Source organism: Sorex fumeus, unplaced genomic scaffold (genome assembly GCF_029834395.1).
Source record: "Sorex fumeus unplaced genomic scaffold, SorFum_2.1 ptg000063l, whole genome shotgun sequence".
In the NCBI taxonomy this organism is placed as follows: Eukaryota; Metazoa; Chordata; class Mammalia; order Eulipotyphla; family Soricidae; genus Sorex; species Sorex fumeus.
Window position 1 is genome coordinate 58,455,260 of NW_026606120.1, and position 26,229 is coordinate 58,481,488.

At 42.6% G+C, this 26,229-nt stretch overlaps 1 protein-coding gene across 1 annotated transcript in view; it reads left to right on the forward strand.

The window, feature by feature from the left end:
- Positions 1–1,153: 1,153 nt before the first annotated feature.
- Positions 1,154–26,229, forward strand: part of PPM1D (protein phosphatase, Mg2+/Mn2+ dependent 1D) — a 51,267-nt gene continuing 26,191 nt past the window's right edge. The window contains exons 1-2 of the mRNA XM_056127760.1: positions 1,154–1,847; positions 22,670–22,898. Of these exons, the coding sequence (XP_055983735.1) occupies positions 1,388–1,847; positions 22,670–22,898 (689 nt within the window). The 5' untranslated portion in view covers positions 1,154–1,387. The remainder of the gene's footprint in view (positions 1,848–22,669; positions 22,899–26,229) is intronic.

Here is a 26,229-nt window from a genome sequence, read left to right on the forward strand (position 1 = left end):
AATCTTTCAGCGCCGGTCGCGACTTTTTCAACGATGTGTGCCTTGTGACGTAGCGCCATCCGTCCCGGCTTATTTTGGGGATCGGGGATTCCCGACCACACGTTTCACGTCACGACCTCTTCGGATTTTTCATTTCGAAGTGATTTTGCTTGTGGGTTGTTCTCATTTCGGCACTAGGATACAGAAAGCAGCCAGCAAAGGGCGCACAGGAGCTGGGCGTGGAGCGGCCAAAAACGCAAAGAAAGGGAACTGATCCCCATCCCATCCAGCCGAGAAACTCCGTCCTCGAGAAGAAACTGACCTGCGGGCTCTGAGGCGTTGCTGAACACCCCGGAAATGATGCGTGCAAAGGTCTCCGGGCCACACCGCGTCCCACCCGGCGAGGGGGGCGGGGAACCACAAGCAAATAAGGAGTCCGGGGCGCCCGGCAAGTTCGTTAGTCTTTCTGTGTCAGAGACTGAAGCGATGTCTCTAACGGAGTAAAATGCAGTTCACTCAGGGTCGACAGAAAAGCGAGCCACGTTGGCCAAAAGCTCACTGTTGAGAACGAGTTAAAAACGTAGCAAACGAGAGTTGGTGGAAGTTCCCTCCAAGTTTTCCTCAACACGGGGTTGCCTCCTGAACGCCCAGTCAGACAGATCCCGCCCCAATCCTGCCTTTCTCCAGCCGTTTCACAGTCGGCCTTTCGAAGTGAGGTTTCCCGCCATTTCATCTCCGGCAGGAAGGTCTTCCCCCCAGCCCCCACCACCGCGATCCTCGCTAAGCGCCTGCGAGGCTCAAATCCGTGGCTTTTCCCCCCAAGAGGCGCCAAAGGCGGCAGGCCGCTCCCGGACCGCAGACTGTGCGGCAGAAAAAGATCTAGAAAAAAAAAAAAAGGCAAGACCCAAGTCGCTCAGGAAGCCAGCGCCGGGCCGCGGCGAACCACCCCCACTCTCAGCGCGGAGGAGGCGAGGCGACCTGCGCTAGGGCGCCGAGCCCGCGCTGGGAGGAGTGAGCGCGGCCGTTGCAACCCGCCGCCGAGTTGGGGGCGGAGGGCGGGGGAATGACTCCGACTCGACTCCGGATTGGTCCTCCCCGAAGAGCCGAGTGACGTCAGCCGCGGAGCTCGTCTGATTTGTGCAGTGGGCGCGGGCGGGCGCGGGGGGCGCAGTGCGCAGGCGCGGCTGCTCCGCTCCGCTTCGCCCCGGCGCTCCGGCCCAGCTCTCGCGGACAAGTCCCGACATCGCGCGCCCCCCCCCCCCCCCCGCCCGCCTACTCCGGGACGGCCCCCTCCCCCTTCGCGGCGGCGTCGAAGATAAACAATAGTTGGCCGGCGAAGCCCCGAGTGGCTCCCGACGCCGGGTTCGGCGGGGCTGCGTGGGACCGGCGGGATCCCGGCCAGCCGGCCATGGCGGGGCTGTACTCGTTGGGAGTGAGCGTCTTCTCCGACCAGGGCGGGAGGAAGTACATGGAGGACGTTACTCAAATCGTGGTGGAGCCCGAGCCGACGAGCGAAGAAAAGCCCTCGCCGCGCCGCTCTTTCTCTCCGCTGTCGCCGGCGTCCCGGCCGGCGGCTCTCCCCGGCCCAGGCCCAGCGCTGGCCGCCCGCGAAGCTCGCGACGCTGCCCCGGACCCGGCCGGGGCCTCGGCGCCCGCAGCCGGCCGCTGCTGCCGGCGCCGCTCCTCGGTGGCCTTCTTCGCCGTGTGCGACGGCCACGGCGGGCGGGAGGCGGCTCAGTTTGCGCGGGAGCACTTGTGGGGTTTCATCAAGAAGCAGAAGGGTTTCACTTCGTCCGAGCCGGCCAAGGTGTGCGCTGCCATCCGCAAAGGCTTCCTGGCGTGTCACCTCGCCATGTGGAAGAAGCTGGGTAAGTTTCTCGGCTTTTGCCGGGCTCCCCACTTCTTTTTTCCCTCCCTCCACCCCCCGCCCCCGCTTCTCGGGCTTTCTAGGGCTGGTAGGGGACCGAGGCTCGCGGGGGGGCGGGGGGGAACATCTTTACGTGCCGCGATGGGGACCCCCTTCCCAACCTCCCGCGCCGCCCGCCCCTGCCTGGCATCCCGAGCGCGTTGGAAGCGGCGACGGAGACACTTGGTGGGGCAGAGCTGGGCACAGCCAGGCGTGCGGGGCGCCCGCCACCCCGGCTCGTTTTCACCCCGCCCTCCGAGGATGTCCCCGCTCCCTCCGAGACGTCCCTTTGGCGACCGCCGGAGGAGGCGTGTTTGAACCCTGGCGCCAGATTTTGGCCCAAGGATGGGTTGAGTGCACAGCTTCTCGCGCCTGGCACAAGGAAGCGGGCGATGGCGAGATCGATGGTCTGCATCAAATCTGTCAGAAATTCTGCTTTGGGAGAGCTGGACTCGGGTGTGTGTGTGTGTGTGTGTGTGTGTGTGTTGGTCTCGGGAGAGAGGTGTGTTTGTGTGTATCCCGTGTGTGTGTGTATGTGTGTGTGTTCTCCAAATGGACCCCAGGGAAAGCTGGGGCCGTTTTAGAAACGCTTGAAATGTCATCGCGCCCGCGGCCCCCCGCCTCCCCCCCCCCCCCCCGACTTGAAAGTCTGGGAAGGAATTCGGTCTTGATGATCACACAAAAAGGATTTTCGGGTCTTTTAGTGCTTGCATCGCGTCTGGAAAATAAAAGCGCGGAATACTTTCTTAGACCCCTTTAAAACTGCCCGGGCCACTGTGTGTATCAATTCTGCTAGAACTTTGAAAGATTATTTTTAATTTTTACTTTATGTTGGAGGTATCGTATCAACTAGTAGTGACATCGTTATTTTGTAGTTGCCGAGTGCTACACCGATGCCTCCACCAGAATTTCCAAAATTTGCGAGGGCTTTTTAAAAGTACTGTTTTGCACTTAGTAGATGGCAAGTGGTTCTTGGCAGGTCCTGGTTAAAAGAACCGCCCGTAAAAGAGGTGAGCGAGAGATCAAGAATCGATGGGCATCAAGCATATAGGGACTTTAATTTTTAAATCTGTAGTATAGTTGGTGGATTCACCTAAACTTGAAATGTTTTCTGAAGCCGCCTATGTTTTTGTATGAAACCCGCAGTTACCCTCCATACATTATTCCCGTGAATGGCTTGTCTTTTTTAGAGAAACGGTAATACGCGACATTTAAAAACTCCTCTTTTTTTTTTTTATGGCGGTTTAATAGTGCTTTAATTTTCAGCAGAGGGAAAGACATAGCATAAAGACAGGTCAGATGCAGAAAGAATATTTTTTTTAAAAGATAGTGTCACAGAGTTATAGACCAGCCTTTTTACCAGTCTGTTTTCTATTTGCCTGGCTTTCTGCCAGTAATTATATGATTGACTCATAGAACAACCAGTCCTCCTGAGGGAGGCGTTTCCGTCCAATCCCAGAGGGGCCCCTATTATGGATTTGTTTTGTTTTTGTGTAGGCTGAACAGAGTTGAAAGCCTGCAGCATATTCCAAAAATATGTCATTTCTTTGCCTGTAGGGTTACCAAGAGTGGACTACAAGACAAAAATAGGGGAAGATTAGAGACACTGATTTATTTTAAGACCTGTTAATTTTGTAGTATACTTGGAGCAACATGAATTTGCCAGATATTTGAACTAAAAACCTAAGTAAGAAAAGCTGTTAGCAATTTTCAGTAAAGCAGGGAAGATAATGCTTTTACGGGTGAATGTGTATTTTCATATACATATACTTTGGGAAAAGATTTACATGATGCATTGGTTAGAGCCTTACCAAAACATTTAGAGCCTTGTGTAGCCAAATGAAACAAATGTTACCATTTTCTTTGTTTCATAGCTAAATTTGTACTCTGTCTTCAAAAAACTTCTATTAAAAAAAAAAACACGTTGATTATATGGAAGTCTGTATACAGGAGGTCTGGGTTTGGAGGGGTTTTTTTTTTTTTTGACCCTTTTCCAGGTGAGTAAGTCAGGCTATCCCCCCGTCACCCATTAATCCCCCTCTCTTAAGAAGCTCTTCAGTCTCCAAGTAAACAGAATTTTTTCTTCTATGAAGACTTGCTTCTTTTGGAACTTGAGCATCTTGGTTTTTGCTTCTTTATGGTACTTGGGTTGTAGTAATGGTTCTAAGCTTTTTGTATTTGGCACCTTTTGTATTCTTAAATGACTGCAGACTCTGAAAAGGTTTTGTTTATGTGTTTATCTGTCACTATGAAAAATTAATACTGAGAACTAAAAATAATCAAAAATCAATTCATTAGGGCAAGAGAGGGAGTACTGGGTAAAGCCACCTGTGACAACCTGGATTTGGTTCTCAGACTTCTAAGAACTGCCAGAATTAAGCATGGCTGAGTAGTAAGCCCCTAACACCACTCTGACCCAACCACCTCAATAAATAAATTTATTGTTATTTTTTTTAAGATGTGAGATCACTTTTCTAAAAAATACAGAGATCATTTGGGGGTGGTGTAGGGGCACACTAATGGTTCTCCAGGGTGTGTACTATCTAGTAGGTGTTGAGGGGTCCTGTTGGTACTGGGAGACCATGTGATAATAGGGTTCCTTCATGTAAAGCATGTTTTCCACTTCTTTGCACTATCTCCTGGGTCAATAAATACTCTAAAAATCTGTTTGCCTCCTTTCCTTCCTGGGATCATAACAGTGAGTGGGATGTTACTATCTACATTCCTCACTTCCTCCCACACATGCTTTGGCACTGGGGTTTGAACTCAATGCCTCATGCTTAATGGGAAAGCACTTTAAGCCACCCAACATCTTCTAGTCCCCCAAATATATATTCTTACCTGTTTCTGCATACATGTGCTACGTTGTGTGATTGAAGTATATAAAGAAAAGGCAGGCATACATACATGCAGTAAGAAAAGGATGAATAGTTTGTCTTTTCCAATTGTAGTGGTAGTTTCATAAGGTTAGTCAAAAATGGAATCAGACTTTATCAATGAACTTTGGATATTCTTACTCTAAGAGCCATTGGTATTAAGTACCAAGGATGTAACTTAGTTTGTGCTTAGAGTGCTTTCACAAAGCACTTGCCTTGCATATGTGAAGACCTGAATTTAATCCCCAGCTGTGCCTCCACCATTCCCAGCCCCCAAAGATCCACTAGTCTTCTTTGCATTTTGAATATTCTATGTGCTATTTTGTTACTGTGGTGGTGTGTTGGACCTTTGGAAAACGAGTCATTCAGTTATGCATCTTTGTAAATATACTGATGCATTTATGTAATATCAAAGCATCATGTTTGTTAATAACACCTTATAGAAAAAGTTTTAAGATTAAGAAGCTATCAAGTTCACTAGTGGATACATATACACTTCCCAAAATGTGTGTTTTAAAGCATTAATTAGAAATTTATTACTAGCAATAAGTACTGTAATTTTTTTTCTGTTTTTATTTTCTAGTTCTTGGTATTTTTCTGTGTCTGTGATCAGAGATCTATTCTGGCAATGGTGAGAGTGACCATATGCAGTGTCAGGGATTGAACCCAGGTTGGCTGCGTGTAAGGCAAGTGCCTTACTCCCAGTAGGACAATGTCTTTGTCCTTGCCGTTTGTTTTCCTTGAAGTGAAATCTTTGTTCATTTTGAAGGAAGCATATTCAGACAGTTTTAGTGTATGACCCAAAAAACAAAAAGAAAAAACAAACACCTATGAAGACTGGCCAAGTCTTATCTACAGTTTGTCTGTGTCTTTCAAGTGAAAAGGATGGATCCAGGGCTGGAGCAGTGCTGCAGGTTGTAGGATGTTTGTTTGATCCCGGGCAACCCATATGGTTTCCCGAGCACTGCCAGGAGTGATTCCTGAGTGCAGAGCCAAGAGTAACCCCTGAGCATTGCTGGGTATAACCCAAAAAAGAAAATGAGAGAGAGATAAAGGTAGGAAGGAAGGAGGCAAGGAGGAAGGGAGGGAGGGAGGAGGAGGAAGGGAGGAAGGAAGGAAATGATCTTTTAAAATGTGGTTAATTTAGCCAGAAATTTGGCTCAGAGGTAGAACATATGTTTTGCAAGTATGAGTCCTAGGTTTTATCTTGACACCAAAAACAAAAGAAACAAAACAAAAAAAACCCCACCAGATTCATTTCATTATTCATACAATTACAGCACTTTCCTCTAATAATAGCTCATAGTAACCATTAGTGCACCCATACATAGCAGTATTGCCATACTATGAAATAGTAATCATAGTATCATCACACCAATACTGTACTATTACAATACTGTTACCATGGTAATAGCACCCGTAGTAACCATTAGTGTAAAGTTAAAGTGTAAAGGGGAAATACAATTAGAGAATAATTATGAAAATATTTTGCTCTTGTGAAATTTCTATAAAGACCATGCATTAGAAATTGGAGATAATCAGGAAGTGACCATGGAGCATCACCATGTGTGGTCAACCCCTTTCCCCAAAATCCCACAGACCATTGTGAGATATCCACTGTGTTTTATCTGCTCTTCAGCTAAATCCTGAGGTTTTTAGGGGTGAAGACATTACTGTACAATTATAATTAATCTCTTAACAATTTTTTGCCCAATGTGGATGCTGATTAGTTGAATTGAGGGCAAAAAAAAAATTGAAGTATTTTAACTTATTTTCAATTAAATATTTCCCAGGGCCAGAGAGATAGTACAATGGGAGAAGTGCTTGCCTTAGGGTTTTGCTCCCCAATACCTCATATGGCCACCTATGTCTGTCAGGAGTGAGCAAAGAGCTAGGGTAAACCCTGACCACTGCTGGGTGTGGCCCCCAAACCAAAGAAACTAAGCAAAAAATTTCCCCTTTAAAAAACTTAAGTGTAAAAAAAAGTAAAGTAAAAAACTTTAAGTGTACATAATGTAAAATTTACAATTTTAGCTATTTTGGGGGTGTCCAATTCATGACATTAAGTATATTCACAGTATTGTGCACTGATCACCATTGTTTGATTCATCACTCAAAAAAAAATATATCCATTAAATGTTAGTTTTCTTTACCCTTTCCAAGCCTTTGGTAACCTCTTTTATTGTCATAAATCTATTTTATGTTCTTCACATAAGTGATTTATCCTTTTGTAGCTGCTTTTTTTTTTACTTAGCATATCTTCTTGTAAAGAGTATCAAATTTCTTTTTAAGGCTCAATAATACTTGTGTTTATGTACATTATTTTACTTATTCATTGGGTTTATGAACATAGACATACTCATGAAAAATTGGTTTGTTTCTATCTTTTGACTATTGTTATGGACTGGAGCCATGGCACAGCGGGTAAGGCATTTGCCTTGCACACAGCCAACATGGCCGACCCAAGTTCGATTCCTCCGCCCCTCTCGGAGAGCCCGGCAAGCTACCGAGAGTATCTCACCCGCATGGCAAAGCCTGGCAAGCTACCCGTGATGTATTCGATATGCCAAACACAGTAACAACAGTCTCACAATGGAGACGTTACTGGGCTCGCTCAAGCAAATCGATGAACAACGGGAGGATAGTGACAGTGACTATTGTAATAGTGCTGCATTAAAGATGATATACAAGAATATACTCGTTTTGAATTTCTTGGTATATGAATAAACCTAGAAGTGAAATTGCTGAATCATATGGAAATTCTGTGTTCACTGTCACTGTCCTCCCGTTGTTCATCGATTTTCTCGAGTGGGCCCAGTAACGTCTCCATTGGAAACTTTGTTGTTACTGTGTTTGGCATATCGAATACATCATGGATAGTTTGCCGGGCTCTCTGAGAGGGGCAGAGGAATCGAACTCGGGTCAGCCATGTTGGCTGCATGCAAGACAAACGCCCTACCCGCTGTGCTATCACTCCAGCCCACTTGCTCAAAAATGTACAGCAGCTGCACCATTTTACATTACCACAAATAGTGCCGTAAGCACTTCAATTGCTTCACGTTCTCACTAAGTCTTGTTCGTCTCTCTCCCTCCCTCTCTTTTTTGTTTTGTTTTTTTGCTTTTTGGGTCACACCCGGCGATACACAGGGGTTACTCCTGACTCTGCACTCAGGAGTTACTCCTGGCGGTGCTCAGGGGACCATATGGAATGCTGGGAATCGAACCCGGGTTGGCCGCGTGCAAGGCAAACGCCCTACCCGCTGTGCTCTTGCTCCAGCCCCAGAAATAAAGTCATTTTGCTTGATCTTAAGTTATAGTAAGAACCCAATTTATTTATAGTTAGGTGTATGGATTTATTTACTGATTTTATTTCATACATATCTAAGAAACGTTTTTATTTATTTTTTTATTAGTGAAACACCATGAGGTACAGTTGTAGACTTACAAACTTTCGTACTTGGGTTTCAGTTATACAATGATCAAGTACCCATCCCTCTACCAATGCCCATTCTCCACCACCAATGAACTCAGTAACCCTCCCACCCTCCCACCCTGCCCCACCTCTGTGGCAGGATCATTCCCTTTTGCTCTCTCTTTCCTTTAGGGTGTTGTGGTTTGCAATAGAGGTATTGAGTGGCCATTCTGTTCGGTCTACAGTCTACTTTCAGCACACATCTCACATCCCGAGCTAGTCCTCCAAACACCCTTTACTTGGTGTTCCCTTCTCTATCTGAGCTGCCTTTTCCCCCAGCGTGTGCTGCCGGCTTCCAAGCTGTGGAGCAGACCTCCTGGTACTTATCTCAGCTATTATTCTTGGGTGTTCGTCTCCCATTCTGTTACTTTATATTCCCCAGATGAGTGCAGTCTCTTTCTGACTCATTTCACTTAGCATGATACTCTCCATGTTGCAAATTTCATGATTTCATCATTAAAGAAATGTTTCTAAGTGAGGCCAGATACAGCTTGTAGGGCGCTTAGCCTTGCATACAGCTAACCCAGGTTTGATCCCAGGCACCCCATATTTTCCCCCTAGTCTACCAGGAGTGATCTCTCAGCACTGCTGGACTACTTAATGTGCTCCCCCCATTAAAAAATTTGTTTAAGTTTATAATACAAAGTGATTTTTTATTATCCCATCTAATAATTCAGAGATGATAGTGGACAATGTGCATCTTTTATTTCTGTATATCCTCTCCATTCCTATAAACTGTAGTTTATCAAGAGAGCAAATATGAAAAAAAAAGTCCAACATAATGTTTAAATAAACTGTGATAGTTGATGTAATTACAGGGAATTTGTCACATTATTTATAAAAGAAAATGGAATAATGTTTGTCAACTTAGTTTGAGGATCAGAGCACTTACTTAAAGAATAATATGAATAAAGTAATTACGGATAAGCTGGTCTTAACCTAAATTGTTGGCTGTAGGTTTAGCAGAAAGCTTTTATTACCTTCAATTTTAAATAGAGAAGAAACAATGGTAGACATGAAAGGGGGTGAGAGGGATAGAAGTAAAGACAGGGAAAGCAAGTTAGAACTAAATTTGAAAAATACCACTTTAGTCAGAATTTTAATGCTCTATGATAGTTCTGTTTTCACTATCAAGAACCAGCACACCCTACCACCAGCACACATACATCACATGTTCTGAAAGAACCATTTTTTTCTATTTTTTAAAAACCTTTTGATTAGTATCAGATATTCTGTTACCATAGAAGAGATAAAATTCAGGGACTTGAGCAATAGTATAGCGGGTAGGTGTTTGCTTTGCATGACACCAACCTCAAGTTCTATCCTTTGTATCCACTATAGTCCCCCAAGCATCACCAGGAGTAATCTCTGAGTGCAGAACTAGGAGTAATTCCTGAACATCACTGGATATGGCCCCAAACTCTCCACAAAACAAACAAAAAACAGCAGAAAACATTTTAATCATTTGTAATGATCACCTATTTAAGTACAACTAATTAAGACATTTCAGAAACACAAAGAAAACAGTATAAAGAACGATATAATAAAAAGCCAGACCAAAAAATAAAGCATTACCAATGTAGTTGAAGTACTCTTAAAATTATACCACATTCTTTTTTTCTCTCCTAAATTTGGTAATTCACTCCTGCACATTACTTTTTAATTTTATTGTCAGCTTGTTTCTATAAACATTAATCATTATGCATGCATCTGTTTTTATTTTGTTTTTTGGTGCCAGGTTTGAACCCAGATCCCATGCTTACAAGTCATGTGCTTTACATTGCATCACACCCTTGGCCCTTGTGTGTTTTTTTTATAACATAGCAAACTTTTTTGGGCGTGTTTCCTGAGTAACATTTTCTGTATATTTCCCTGGGACTTGATTTTTTTTTTGCAAGTATTGTTTGGTTCAATAATTGTTGATACATGTAGCTCTAGTTCATTTTCACTGTAAATAGTATAAATATGCCAATACAGTGTTCTTTCATTGTACCCTTGATATTTCGGGTTTTCATCTGTTTGAAAATAGCATATTGGGATCCATCCAGTACTTGTTCCTTTTTTCTTCACATGTGAGGGTTTCTCTAGATCAAGATTCCCAAATTTATTTGACATCCACCACCCAGGAGGGAAAAATACTCAGTGCCTTCTTTAACCGGCTTTTAAGAGAACAAATTTGCACCCTAGGCTACTACTTTCCATCACTCTCTGCCTCAGATCATTTCAGCACATGTCCCCACCCCTCCCCCGTCCCGTGGGCGATATCACCTTTGGGAACCGTTGCTCTAGATCAGGGTTTGGCAAATTAAATGAGATCAGTGTGGGCCAGATTGAGCTGCCTACCTGTTTTGTAAATAAAATTTTATTGTGCACCGCTATAGTCGTCTTTACATATTGGTTGTGACAGTTTGTGTGTTGCAACAGCAGAGTATTTGTCCAAGGTACCATATGTCTTGCAGAGTCAAAAATATTTACTCTGTCCCTTTAAGTTTTCATCTATTATTTTGTTACTTGTTTTGTGGATGGTAGTGGTGCTGGGTATTGAACCAGGTCTCACACATGTAAGCCCACCACTGGACTACATCCCCAACCTTCATCATGTTAATGTTAGTCATTAATTATTGTCTGCCATACAATATTAGTAGACTTTTAATAGTCCGCTGTCACTGCTAAATAGATAAGTAAGGCAAAAAACAAGGAAACTTGTTTTCCCTTTGAAGGGAAATATGGAAGAGATGGGCCCAACAGACATATAGAGTGCCTCCATTCCCCAAAAATTGAGTATACATTCTTCTCCAGTGCAAATGGGATACTTTCTAAGATAGAACGCATGTTGGATCATAAAACATAGTCAGGAAGATATAATTCATACCAACTATCCTCCCAGATGATGCTTTGAAAATGAAAATCAGAAATAGGAAAGAAACTCAAGCACTTGGAAATTAAATTAAAATTTCTGACTCAAAAAACCCCATAAAACATTATAGTTATATCCATTGAAAAGAAAGAAGTGAAGGAATTAGAGAGTAACAAATGGCCAAACGCAACAGAACTTGAGTGTTGGTCTATCAAATTGAGCTTACTTTGGGGTTGAGGGGAAAGGTGGAGGGAGGTGGAAGGGAGAGGTCCTTGGGACATTAGTGGAGAGAAGTGGGTTCGTTGGCATTGGGTGTTGTGTTGGGATAATGTATACGTGAAAATCCTGACAGTATGATAAATCACAGTACCTCTAAAAATGTGAGGCAGTTTTTTGTAGTTTTACAGTTGAATTTTGTTTTTTGTTTTCTTTTTTTTCTGCATTGCTGTTGATTGAGCCCATGTTTTATGCATGCAAGGCATGTACTCTACCATGAGTCATAATCTTAGTCCTTGTATTTTAGATACTTATTCTTTGTTACACATATTACAAATAGTTTTCAGTTTTTAGCAGGCCTATTTTCTTGGTGATGAAAGGGTATACTTTTAGTAATAAATTTCTTTCATCATTTGGGTTTTTTGAGCCATGTGGAAGGTGTACAGTTTGATTTTCACAAAGTATTCTAAAGGGCCCACACCCAGCAGTGCAGCAGGAGTGAGGTGATACCAGAGATGGGACTCTGGTCCTCATACATGCCAGGCATTTGCCATTCCTTTTGAGCTATCTCCTCAGCCTCTCATTTACTCTTTATAAAAGTTTTATTGGAGCCAATAAAAGAACTCAAGGGACAGAGGGCGTCTGTTACATGCAAGAGGTTCCCATTCTGTTCCTGGCACCACATGATTTCTAGGAGCCATTTCCAGGCAGAAAGCTAGGAGTAGCCCCTGACACCGTCGAGTGTGATATCCCTCTCCCCAGGAAGTCTTAGTAAGTTATAATTAAATGGTGCAATAAATGTTAGATATATGTTCAATGTATTAGGTGGATATTTTAATATATATCTATATGTAAGTGTACAATCACATGATATACATGTGTGTGGATAATGTACATACACATATTTGTCAAACCATAATACTTTAAGATAATCTTTCTCTTCTCAACCTACTTTTGCATGCATTTGTAATTCTCCCATCTTCCCCAATCTTTATTCCCGTGCACCCACTGGTCTGTTGTCTGACCTTACTTATTATTTTGCTTTTTCTCAAATTTATATAAATGGAATTACATGATATATAATTTTTCTTTCATTGAGCACAATTGTTTTGATAGGTATTTCTTTTTATTACCAAGTAGTATTCCATTGTATAAGACTACAATCAATGTTTATCCATCTATTGATGGACTTTTGGGTTGTCTACAACTTTTGACTATTACAAATGCAGTTAATTTAGGGGACTGGGGAGGTAGTACTTGTCCGTATGTGCACTTGATATGGCATTTGTCTTTTATGTGCTCAATCTGGGTCCTATCTTTGGAATCCCATGTGGTCCCTGGCTACTTCAGGAGTGATTCCTGCAAGCAGAGCTAGGAGTAACCCCTGGGCATTGCTGGGTGTTGGTCCAAAGAACAAAAAAATAAATAGAGTTGGTTTAATTTTTTTCAATCTTTTTTTTAACTTTTATTTCATTTGTCATTATTTACACTTTTATTATTTATTTACATTTTTACAGTACCATCAATGATGGGGTTTCATGCATAATTCAGTTGATTTAAATCTTTTCCTTATATAAAAGTATTCACCAGTATATAAGGAGTGATCACTTGATTACTTGACATCCCCTTTCTCATTGATTTGCTCGAGCGGGCGCAAGTAACGTCTCCATTTGTCTCTGTCGCTTGTTAGTGTAGCCCAGTGGCATCTGCTCGCTCCAGGAACACAAAGAGCCTCAAACCGTTCATTCAGGGTCTTGACAAAGAAGTCTAACCATCTCATAGGTGAGCGGCCACGCAATCTTTTGATGTCCTGTGGAATCCAGTCAGTAACAGCTCTAGTCCAGCAGTCGTCTCCAAATCTCATTATGTGTCCAGCCCATCTGATTTTCGATCCCTTGGCAAATGAGACAGCGTCCCTGATTCTTGATGTAGATGGAGGTCGGAACTCCAGATTCTTTCTCTCACTTGAGTGAAGCGTGATACTCCAAGCATAGCTCTTTCGATTCCTCTTTGGGAGATCCGGATAGCGTTCTCATCCTGTTTTCGTAGGGCCCAAGTCTTTGAGACATATGTTAATTCAGGAAAAATGGTGGAGTCAGAGAGATGTGCCCAGAGCTGGAGATTCTTCGTCCTCTTAGCTATTTCTTTGACGCTTTTTTTTTTAATGTAGGAATACTGCTATTTATTCAGCGACTGATTAGGCTGATTGAATTTTGCATGAACTCCACCTTACTTTTTTTCCCCCATTTTTTTATAATTTTATTTATTAACTAACCGTGAGAGCAGTTACAAAGCTTTCGGGTTTAAGTCTCGGTCATACAATGAAACACCCGTACCTTTACCAGTTTCCATTCTCCACCACCAAAACCCCCAGTATACCCCCATCCCACACCCCCCCCCCTACCTGTGGGGCAGATGATTTCCAAATCACTCTCCCTATACTTTGATCACATTCAACATTTCAACACCACACCCACCATCATTAGTTGGGATTTTACCCCAACACTCAGATCTGCCGAAAAGGCAATAGTAGACAACTTGTTTTCTATTGCTGGTCATGAATAATATATGATGTCGCAAGGTTGCAGTAGTGGCTGCATAATTTTGTATTTCTTCAATGCTCTTGAAGGTGTTCCGTGCCACTGTCTTCCGCTTGCGCAGTAAATACAATGGGTCTCATAAGGAATGATAGAAGTAGAAAATGCTATTGATAACGCTGATAATAGTTGATTTAGCCAAGACATATTAGTGAATGCTAGTGATGAAAGCTTAAGGACTAGAGTTTTACTAGTTTTGCAGGGCTGTTATAATAGATTAGCAAAAATTGGGTGTCAAAACAAGACATTTTTTTCTCTCTTGGTCCTGGAGACTAGTTTTGAAATCAAGGCTTAGCAGGTTTTGGTCCATTTTGGAGTCTCAAAGGAAGCTTCCATGCTTTTTCCAAGTTTCCGTAGTGGTGGTGGTGGTGGGCAGGGGGGTGTTCTAATAGTTGTTGGTTTCTTGTTTTGTTGTGTTTCTTGCCTTATAGAAGCTTTAATGTAATCGCTACCATCTTTCTGTTACCTCTTTGGCTTCTCTCCTTTCCTAAGTATACTAGTCTTTGAATTTAGGCCCATTCTAATCCAGGACAATCTCTTAAATTCTTTAACCTAATTACATCTGCAAAGATCCTTTTCTCAGTTTAGTTCATATTCACAGAATCTGGATAAGCATATGTTTTATTGGGGCACAGGATCACCACTCACACCACAAGAGATATTTACAATTGTTTCATTTCCCTACAAAATACTTATAACAGAAGGACAATTTCCTTTTGTAGTGAAAAAATTTGGTAGACAGCAACTGATCAGGAGCACTAGGCATCACTTTTTAATTTATTAAAATTAAAATTTTAATTTATTTTAATTTATTATTTTGGTTTTGGTTTTTTTCTGGCCCTGTGCTCAGGGATCACTCCTCACTTATGGTGGGCTCAGGGGACCATGAGTGGTACAGGGAAATTAACTTGGGTTGATCGTGTGTGTGGCAAGCACCTTATCTGCTGCACATTTGCTTTGGTGGGGGGCAGGGGGTTCACACCAAAACAAATATGCAGCAGATAATGCTCAGGAATTACTCCTGGTAGTGCTTGGAGGACCATATGGGATGCTGAGGATCAAACCTGGTTGGTTGCATACGAGACAAATGCCCTACCTGCTGTACTATAGCTACAGCTCCAGGTATCACTTTTTATGGGACAACTTCAAATTGTTTACTGCAAAAATTTATAATCTGAGTATAAGCAAGAGTACATGCAAAATGTAACTAAATTGAGAGACATTGAAATGATTGAGAAGCATTAAGAAATTACTAAGAACTGAGAAATGACTCAAAGGACTAATACATACACTTTTTATGTGGAAACCCTGGGAACATACATCAGCAAGCAGGAAGTAGCTCCGAGCACTGCTGGGTGTAGCTCAAAATACAAACTGACAAATAATCCTGCAGTTGGAGATAGAGTACAGGGGGTAAGGCACTTGCTGTGCATGCAGTCAACTCTTGTTCATTCTCCAATATAGCATATGGTTCCGGGATCCCTGCCAAGAGTGATCTCTGAACATGGTGCCAAGAGTAAGCCCTGAGCATAACTGAGAGTGGCCTAAAACAACACGGAAGTTCTTTGGGTTAAAGGAGATTAGAGATAAGACAAAAGATTTAAAATTTTATCCTTCCAGGTGTAGCCCCATACCCCCCAAATGAACAAAGATATAAATTAGTAAACTAGAAAAATAATGTATTTGAGAGTGTACCTTCCTTCCTGGAAGACCTTGTGCAGTATAGTTCTTTGAATGTTCTATAGAATTCACTAGTGAAACCATGTGGTCCTGGGCCTGGGTATTTATTACTAGGGAGACTTTTGATAGCTTCTTTGGGAGGGGCTGTCCTGGAGTTCAGCCCTTACACATGCTAGGCAAGTTTTGATTACTATTTTGATTTCTGCATTTGTGATTGGTCAGTTCAAGCTATTTCTTCCCATTTCAGTTTTGGAAGTTTTTCCAGTTTGTTTGTATAGATGTTCATTGAAGCCCCTTATGCTTTTTTTTTTGTATTTCTATAATATATTGCTATTTGATTTCTGTTTTTATTATTTTCTTCATACTGACTTGCTATGGTTCCTCCTTTTTCAGTTTCTTAAGTTGTTAGATTGGATGGTTTGAGTTTTGTTTATTGATGTGGGCCGATACAGCGGTGAACTTCCTCTTAACGCTACTTTTGCTGGCATCCCTTAGGATTTGTAGTTTGTATCTCTGTTTTCCATATTCTCCAAGTAGATTTGCTTGTTTGATTTCTTTGGTGATCCGAGTGTTGTTCAGAAGCATGTTGTTTAGTCTCTGAATGATCAATTTTTCCCCCCATTTTATTTTTTGTTTGGGGTGAGGATATCTCTCCTGGTAGTGATCCCAGTAGCGGTTAGTTGGTTGGCAAGTCACTCTCTTTTCCCTCTACCTCTCTGCTTCCTTCCCCCCCTTCCCTCTCGCTCTCTCCCTCTCTTTCTCTGTTTTTCTCTCTCTTTCTTATTTTGGGGTCACACATGCATTAGTGCTCAGGGACTACTGGTATTGTGCTTAGGTATCACTCCAGGTCATGTTCAGGAGACTATATTTAGTGCCAGAGATTGAATGTGGATTGACTGCATGCAAGACTAGTACATGCCTTACTCACTGTGTTGTTTTTGTAGTCCCAGATCCCAGTGGTTCTTAACCTGGCCTACATCTGGGAATGCTTGGGGAGCTGTGTAGTGCCTGGCTCAGACCCAAGCCCTCTAAATGTACAAGGCATGTACTCCGACCACTTAAGCCACACCCTCACTCAAGTTACATTGTTGATATTTAGTCTTGTACCATTGTGATTAGAGAAGGTGCTTGAAATGATTTCATTCTTCACATATTTATTAAGACCTCTTTTGTATCCCTGTGAGATAGCCTCAAGAATGTTCCATGTATACTTGAGAAGAATCTCTATTTGTTCTTCTGGGGTAGAAGTTTCTGTGTATATCTATTCAACCCATCTTATTAATTACTTCATTTGATGGTATATTTTTCCTTCTTAGTATTTTTTTAGATGCTCTTGCTATTGCTACAAGTGATATTTTGAGATTTCTTACAATTATTCTGCTTGTTGTCAGTGAATCCTTTGAGTTCTGTCAATTGTTTGATATATTTGGGTACTTCTTTTGGGTGTGTATTGTTGACCATAAGATCATCTTGATAACTTTACCTCTTGATAATGTGTAATATCTATTTGTAATATCTTACTGCTTTTTTCTCTTTCAACTTAACTAGGACTGGGATGTTGGTATGGCAAGTGAGGTGTTTGCCTCGCAATCAGCCAACCCGGATTGGATCCCTGGCATCTATTATGGTCCCCTGAGCCTTGCCAGGGGTGATCCCTGAGCACAGAGCCAGGAGTAAGCCCTAAGCACTGCTGAGTGTGGGCTGCTCCCCTCAAGAGAGAGAGAGAGAGAGAGAGAGAGAGAGAAAGAGAGAGAGAGAAAGAGAGAGAATCTACTTAACCAGATCCCGTTTCTTCGTTTTATTTTTACCCCTTTCTCGGGGTGGAGGGGAGAGTTGTATTGGAGCCACACCTGGTGGTGCTTAGAACTTACCTGGTTTTGTGCTCAGGGATCACTTCTGGCAGGATTCTGAGAACCATATGCAGTGCTGAGAATTTAACTTGGGTTAGCAACATGAAAGGCTTTACACCCTATACTTGGGTTCTCATTTCTTTCCTTTTTACTGTTTCTTGAATTATGGTATTTGGTAATTAGGGTTGACTCAAAAATTAACAGGATCTAAAATAGTCTTTTTTGTGTGTGCTGGTATTGACTTGTCATTACATGACTTTATGATTCTGACCTTTCTTTCCCTCCCCTTTTATGTTTTGATTATCTGTAGTACCTCACTCAAGGTTTTGTGTTCATGAAAATGGAGAATAATTCCATTCATCTTTTTTTTTTCTTATATTTTCACTGCTTCCTTTCTGTTGACACAGTTATGATGACCTTGGTTTTCACAAAGTTGGCTGTGGTACTCACACTTTGACATAGTGTTCTCTGGGAGGCCGGGCATGCACTTTTAGTGGTGCTTGCCCATGTTCTCACCTGGAGTTGTATTCATTTACACACATTCAGGTTGCTCATTCATTTTTAACTATGGTACCAGGGATTGCAAGCATTTTTAGTTGTGATGCTCACACACAGAGATCTCAGGCTCTCTGGCAGAGATCACATACACTGTTGTGACACCTGAGAGCCTAGGGTCACTCCTGGTGATACTCAGCACGGCTGTTTGGCATTGATGGTTTCCTACTTAGGTCCAGTGATACCATGCTATTGAGCCCAGAGGTGCTCAGTTTTTTTTTTTTTTTAGTTTTAAATTGAAAGAATATTATTCTGCCCTGCTCTAAAGGCTTCCCTCATCAGCGTCTTCCCCAGGATTTTCCAACTCTTTATATGATGTTTTAGCATTAGAATTCCACAAGAATTCTCTGTATGATGGGCCCAAAAATAGATCTAAGGCAAAATGCAGCTTATGATAATAAAGGTGACATTTCAGATGAGTAGGGAGAGCATGGATTATTGGTATTTTTAGGTCACTGCAGAAATCTCTGAATATATTAGTGCTTTAGACCAAATATATAATTTAAATAATAATTATTTATCTTTGAAGTCTTTTATTTTTAACTCTTCTGTTTTACTTTATGTGGATCTTTTTGCAAAGAGCTAAATTACATAATGTAGATTTTGTTTTCTGAACATGCTAAGAATCCTTTCTGGGAGTTTAGCTCATTTATATCTATTGTGGATTTTTATTTCTTTTAGCTATAGAAAATAGTCTGTCCTAGCTTCTTTAAAAAGAAAACATGTCAGCAGTTACTCCTAGCTCAGGAATCACTTGGGGAACTATATGGGATGCCAGGGATTGAACATGGGTTAGCTATGTGCAGGGCAAATGCCTTTCCTGCTATACTATTGCTCTGACACCTGAAATAAATGTTTTATCTACAGAAGCCAATTTTAATTTCCAGTTCTACCTGGAGCAACCCCTGAGCCCTGCTGGATATGGCCCCCAAATAAGTGCATGTGTATACACACACACACACACACACACACACACACACACACGTGCTCTCTCTTTCCCTCTAGATTGTTCTTCTAGAAATGAGATCTGGGGCTCCGGAAATGGCCCATTGGCAAAACCGACTTGCCCTGTATGCAAGAGACTGAGTTCAAGCTCTAGTGCTACTGTATGCACTAAATGCAGTCTTGGTAGCTCTGTGCTGAATCAGCCAGCCATACTGCAATCAAGGGTATGCAAGCACTGCAACACTAAATGGTGTCAACCCTGGTGTGCGCTACAACCAGACTGTTTGCGAGCAACACTGCTAAGATGCACAACGTCTGGCAAATACTGTATCTGAGAGTACAAACACTGCAACCCTAGTGTTTGGCTCTGGGTGTGGCCACAACCAATTGTCTGAGCACTTCATGGGTTCAACCTCCTGGGCATTGCAATATTATCAACAGGGAGGAGAAGATGGGGAGTGAGATCTCTCACCAAATTGCAGGTGTGCAATCTGTTGTAGTCTGTGTCTGTGCATTTGATGTCTTTTTCCTTCCTCTTTTTTTCCTCTTAAAAAAAACAGGCTACATATAGAAAGACTATGGAACATAACCACATACTTCAAACAAACCACATTTCATTAAGAGAACATTACATATCATATTTCTATTATCCCTCACCCCCCAAGCCTTACCATCATCCTTACTATCATAATAAAATTCTGTAGTTATTTATTTTTTGGTTTGGGTGGGGGCCTCCTTAGTGTTGCTCAGGGGTCCAAGGGTCTCTCTGGTGATACTTGGTCTGGTGTTGTAGACATAGTGGTTCAGTGCTTAAGCCCAGTGTTGCTTGGTCTGGACAGTGCTGGCCAGGGGCGCGGGGTGGGGGGGGCGGTGTTTGGGTTATCCTGCCTTTAGCATATGCTCCAGCTCAAAGGAGCTGTCTTTGGACCCCAAAGTTAAAAATTTTGAGCACTTACTGTGTCCGATACTATTGTGGGTGGTTTTAAATATGTTATGTGTGTATATGTGCATATTTTTAACTTCAATATTAGTGACTGTTCTGGTTTCCCTCAGGATTTCTTTTTTTGTTTTGTTTTGTTTTATTTTTTGTTTTGTTTTATTTTTTGTTTTGTTTTGTTTTATTTTTTGTTTTGTTTTGTTTTTGTGGGAAGGCACACTTGCTCTCTACAGGCTGACTCCTCACTCTGTGCTCAGGGATCGCTCCTGGCAGACTTGAAGCACCATATGGGGTATCGGGGATCAAACCTGGGTCAGCCACATGCAAGGCCTTACGTACTATCTTATCTCTCCACCCCTTCCTCAAGATTTTTTTATGTACTGCAGGCAGCTGTGAATAACTGGGCACTCTAGGATGGTTTCCTTTTGCCGGATGATATGGGAGGGAGAGGCGCTTTAGGGTTTATGTAAAAAATACTGAAAAGGACCTAGGGATTAGACCAATACAGCAGATTAGGGCACTTGTCTTTTGTGTGGCTGTCCAAGATTTGATCCATTTGGTCCCCAAGCCCTGCCAAGAGTGTTGCATTCCTTGCTTCTTTGCATGCATAGCCAGGAGTAAGCTCTGAGCCCCCGAACACCTGTGGATGTGGCTAAAAAAACAAACAGCAGGTCCCCAAGCCCTGCCAAGAGTGTTGCATTCCTTGCTTCTTTGCATGCATAGCCAGGAGTAAGCTCTGAGCCCCCGAACACCTGTGGATGTGGCTAAAAAAACAAACAGCAGCAACAATTTAAGGAGGTCCTATGGGCTATGATATTCCCTCGGAGGATCCATCCAGTTGGTTTATGCGGTTTCTCCTTTATTCCATTTAGATCCAGTTGTCTCTATTAACAGATGTGTTATTTAACTTAAAAGAGTGGCATTTCATTCATTTTTTTATTTATTGGATTTTGGGAGGCTGCCCCTAGCTGTGCTCAGGGATCACTTTCGGTTGTGCTGGGATCAAACCAGGGTCAGCAGCATGCAAGGTGTGTACTGTCTTTGCCTGTACAAATTTAATGGGAGCTTAGGGACTATACTATTTCACTTTAGAGTGTAGCAGAGTGTAGGCATTGACCCAAGTTCTCACAGTTTTTAATTCTATCAGCTTCTGCCCTCCACTCCAGCTTTTCAAAATTTGTCACTGCCTCTGAGTTTGAAGCTTTTCTGGAATTCTTAACATGGAAGGCCAATGTGCTGCCTTTTTTACTGGCTTCTTCTTTGTGTATATTGGAGTATAAATGTTGCACTCTTAGTTTGTTAGTTTAATATTTTTCTCCTAGCTTGTTAGTTTAAAATTCCAGGAATTCCTCAGATTTGATTATTACCCTTTCCCTGTGTTTTATGACTGCTATGAACTTTTCTACTGCTTAAAATTCTTTCAGTGGGATGTTATTGGAAAGATGTATCAATTTGCAGGTTTAGGAGCTGGGGTGATAGCACAGCGGGTAGGGCATTTGCCTTGCACGCGGCCAACCCGGGTTTGATTCTCAGCATCCCATGTGGTCCCCTGAGCACCGCCAGGAGTAATTCCTGAGTGCAGAGTCAGGAGTAACCCCTGAATATCGCTGGGTGTGACCTCCCCCCCAAAAAATTTGCAGGTTCAGTCTTCTGTCTTGAACTATGAGGTATGGAAGACTAAAATATCTTACTGAATATTTCAGAGTCATAATTTTAATGACATGCTTTAGAATAGAAATGTATTAATTTCTGAATCAGTACATTAATCAGTATTTTAAATTTAAATTTGATTTTATTTTTTTTGGGGGGAGGTCACACTTGACTGTGCTCAGAGCTTACTTCTGGCTCTGTGCTCAGAGATCACTCCTGGTCGGTCTTAGGGGATCCATATCTGGTGCCCAGGATTGAAACTAGGTCAGCTACATTCAAGGCAAGCACATACTTGTCTCTCTGACCCCATTTATTAGAATTTTTAATGAGTTAATCAGATGATACAAATTTTATAGTTAAGTAGATGGTGTCTCTGCCACTTAATATATTTGAATAAATTTGAGCAAGTTATTTTGTTCTTGCTTTTTTCAGTGTTTTGGGCCATGCCCATGATGGTGATTGGGTTACTGGTGGCTATGCTCAGGAGACATGCAGTGCTAGGGATCAAACCATGGTCTCCTATATTAAGAGCCTGAGCTGTCTCAAGCCATTGAGTTCTCTCCAGCCCTTGAGCAAGTTTATTAATCAGTCAGTGTTTGAACTGGAGCACATGCAACGATTTGAGGTTCAGGCTTTGATCTCTAACATTACATCACCCTCTGAGAACCACCAATTATGACCATGACAACAATTAGAATGTTTCTTGGGGAACCAGGGAGAGAGAGTAGGTAAGGTGCTTCTTTTGCATGTGGCTCTCCTGGGTTTGATCCTCTGGACCCCATTATGTGATCCCCTGAACGTGGCCAGGAATGATCTCGGAGTTATCAAGACAGGAAGAAGCCCTGAGCACAGCCGGGTGTGACTCAAACTCCCTTTCATCCTTCCCCTGCTCCCAACACACACAAAAGTTTTTTGAACCAGGGGTGTGGCTCAGCAGTAAAGCACTTGCCTTTTCATATGTGAAGCCCTGGGTTCAATCCCAGGTACACACACACACACACACACAGAAAAAGGGGGTGGGAATGATTTATTTTCTCCTGTGCTGATTCAGATTTTAATTTGCTGGTTCTGTATATGTTCCCATTTGTGTCCTAATACCATATTAATGTTTCTACCTGGAAGACTAAAATATCTTATTTCTTATTACAGCAGAATGGCCAAAGACTATGACAGGTCTTCCCAGCACATCAGGGACAACTGCCAGTGTGGTCATCATACGGGGTATGAAGATGTATGTAGCTCACGTGGGTGACTCAGGAGTGGTTCTTGGAATTCAGGATGACCCAAAGGATGATTTTGTCAGAGCTGTGGAGGTCACACAGGATCATAAGCCAGAACATCCCAAGGAAAGGGAACGAATCGAAGGACTTGGTGGGAGGTAATTGTTGTACTACTTGTCTTTCCTCTCTTGATTTTATTTAGTTCTTTTTTGCTTTACTAATCAGATTCACCCCTTAGTGAAATTGTTTTCTCAGTATTACAGATTTTCATAGTTTGCCTCATATAAAGTATTATGCGTTCATGTTTATTTTGATTTGACTATTTCTGATGATGGCTCCAGTGGGAAATGATCTTTTAGTGAGTCTTGAGTAACAATGCATAGAAGTATTTATTGGAACGCTTAAAAATGTACTAACCATCATGAGCTTTTGAATCTGGACATAATAGCTCTTAAGAGTGTCAGAATGGAGCTATTTGAATCTGGCTTTGGGAAGGAGGTCTTTTTTTCCCCTTTGATTTCTAAGACATATATTGCAAAGTTTGGTTTTCCCTTCTGTTTCAAGGTATTTCAAAATGTAGAGAACTTGGAAACTATGAATTGAGATTGACTTCATAATATTTTTCTGATTAAAAAATAGGGGCCACAGGGCTGGAGCAATAGTACAGCAGGTAGGGTGCTTGTCTTGCATGCGCCTTACTCTGGTTTGATCTCTGGCATCCCATATGGTTCCACTGACAAGAGTAATTCCTGAGTGCAGAACTAGGAGTAAACCCCTGATCATCGCTGGGTATGGCCCCAAAACCCTTGCTTGATATGGTTTCCCAGGCCCTACCAGGAATGATCCCTGGGTGCAGATCTAGGAATAAGTCCTGTGCACCACTGGGTATGATCCAGTATCCCACCTCACCCATTCCCCCAAAATAAAATAAAAGAGGCTAGAGGGAGGTAATACAGGGGTTAAGGTGCAGTGCTTTGTATACCAGCCAACCTTGGTTCAGTCCCCAGCACCCCCAAGTACTGCCCAGAATGACTCCTGGGATTGCTGGGTGTGGCTTGAAAATAAAAAACAAAACAATCGAATATAAGATGATTCCAAATATGAAAGAATAGTGGGCTGGAGCGGAGATAACAGTGGGTAGGGCACTTCCCTTGCGTGTGACCTGGGTTCAATCTCTGGCACCCCACATGGTCCCCTGAGCCCTACCAGGAATGATCCTTGAGCACAGAGCCAGAAATAAGCCCTGAGCATTGCTGCATGTGACCCAAAAATGCAAAAAAAAAAAAAAAAAAATTTAACTTATCCTGTTGCTAATTTTTAAAAGCAGAGGTAAGTTGAGTCTTAATCATCCTAAAGTCTTACCATTATGCCATTACTTGCTTACGCTTTATTAAATCAGAATTGTTCTTTTTCAGAGAAATAGTAGGCTGAAAGGGGAAAAAAAAACAAATGAAGAGATAGCTCAAGATCTGAGTGCTGATAAAAGCATGCTTTGCTTTCTAGAGGCCTGGGTTCAGTTCATGACACCACATGGTTTCCTGGAGACTGCAGGGAGCGACTTCTGAGAACTTAAGTTGGGAGTAACAAAAACAAAAAATAAAGCAATATGGGGCCAGAGAGACGGAGTTAAGATAATTGTCTTGCATAGGGGATAACCTTCCAAGACAGTACGCCAGGGACTTGGGTGCCACACTACTGACTGTATTTGGCCCACCTCTTTGGGTCTGCTTTAGCTGACAACGTGGACAGTAGTGTTCAGGACAGTGGTGTTGGGAGTCATCACTACCCCGACAGTGCTTGGCCACCAAGGCCACAGCAGGTGTGCTTGAAGGCCCCCAGAGCTATACCTGATACTGCTTTAAATGTTTCTACTGTGCTGGAGATCAGTCTTGGCTCCTGGCATATACAAATCATGTGTTCCAGCTCTTCGAGCTCTCCTTCCACTTAATAAAAGAGATTTTTGTTTGATTTGGGGCCAGACTCAGCTATGTTCAAGGCTTACTCCTGGCTCTGTTCTCAGGGACCATTTTTGGCAGTGTTTATGCTGGGGGTTGACCCACGGTCAGCTGCTTGTATGGCCAAATGCCCATCTGCTGTACTATCACTCTATCTTCTATTATTAATCTTTTTTTAAAAGGGGGGGCCACGAGATAGTACAGTGGGTAAGGTACTTCCTTGCATGCAGTCAACCCAGGTGTGATCCCTGGCATTCCATGTGGTCTAAGCACCGCCAAGAGTGATTCCTGAGTGCAGAGCCAGGAGTAATCCCTGAGCATCACCCAGTGTAAACCTAAAACACCAACGACAAAAATTTGCCGGGGGTGGGGGGTAGTGGTAGAGCATTTACCTTGCATGTGTGAGGCCCTGGTTCAATTCCTGCCCTCCCCCACCCCCCCTTTTTTTAAACTATTTTCTTTCTAGGAATTTAAGTTTTATTTCCTTTTACTTTTTTTTTTTTTTGGTGTTTTTATTTTTGGGCCATACCTGGTGATGCTCAAGGGTTACTCAGTAATTGCTCCTGGTAGTGCTCAGGGGACCATGTGGGATGCTTGGGATTGAACCCTGGTCAGCAGCAGCAAGGCACGCACCTTACCCACTGTACTATCACTCTCACCCCCCTTTTCAATTTTTTTTCTTCTTTTTTTTGTTTTTGGTCAGTCACAGTCACAGTCCTCCCGTTGTTCATCAATTTGCTCGAGCGGGCCCAGTAACATCTCCATCGTGAGACTTATGTTACTGTGTTTGTCATATTGAATACATCACGGGTGGCTTGCCAGGCTCTGCTGTGTGGGCAAGATACTCTCGGTAGCTTGCCGGGCTCTCCGAGAGGGGTGGAGGAATCAAACTCGGGTCAGCCATGTTGGCTGCGTGCAAGGCAAACCCCTACCGCTGTGCTATCGCTCCGGCAATGCACAGGGGCTTACTCCTGGCTCATGCACTCAGGAATTACTCTTGGCAGTGCCCGGGGGACCATATGGGATGCTGGGAATCGAACCCGGCTCGGCCACATGCAAGGCAAACGCCCTACCCGCTGTGCTGTCGCTCCAGCCCTTCCTTTCAATTTTTTTCAAAAAATTTTGGAATTTGTGTTTTGTCTTAAGTGGTAAAAAATGCTGTCTGGATAGTTTGGACAGATGTTCTTTGGCATTTGGGAGCAGGTGTCTGCACAAACTGAACTTTTATTATGTTATTTCCTCTTTTCTCTGTCTCACCCTAGGCAACTGGCCAGTGCTCTGTTTTTTTCAGTCTTCTGTTGCTATTCAGTAAGCTTTCTGCTTATCAGGCTGTTCCCTTTTTGTTTGCCTTTTAATTGTACAGGACAACAGCTGGGAGTGTAATAAAGGCATCATCTTTTATAACACTTTGTATTTAGATATTTGGATTTAAAACTTTATTTTTACCAGTACAATTATTTTGTTTTTGCCCCACAAAAAAGACTAATATCATTGAACATTAAATGTCAAGAAAGTTCTCAGTAAAGTTTTATTG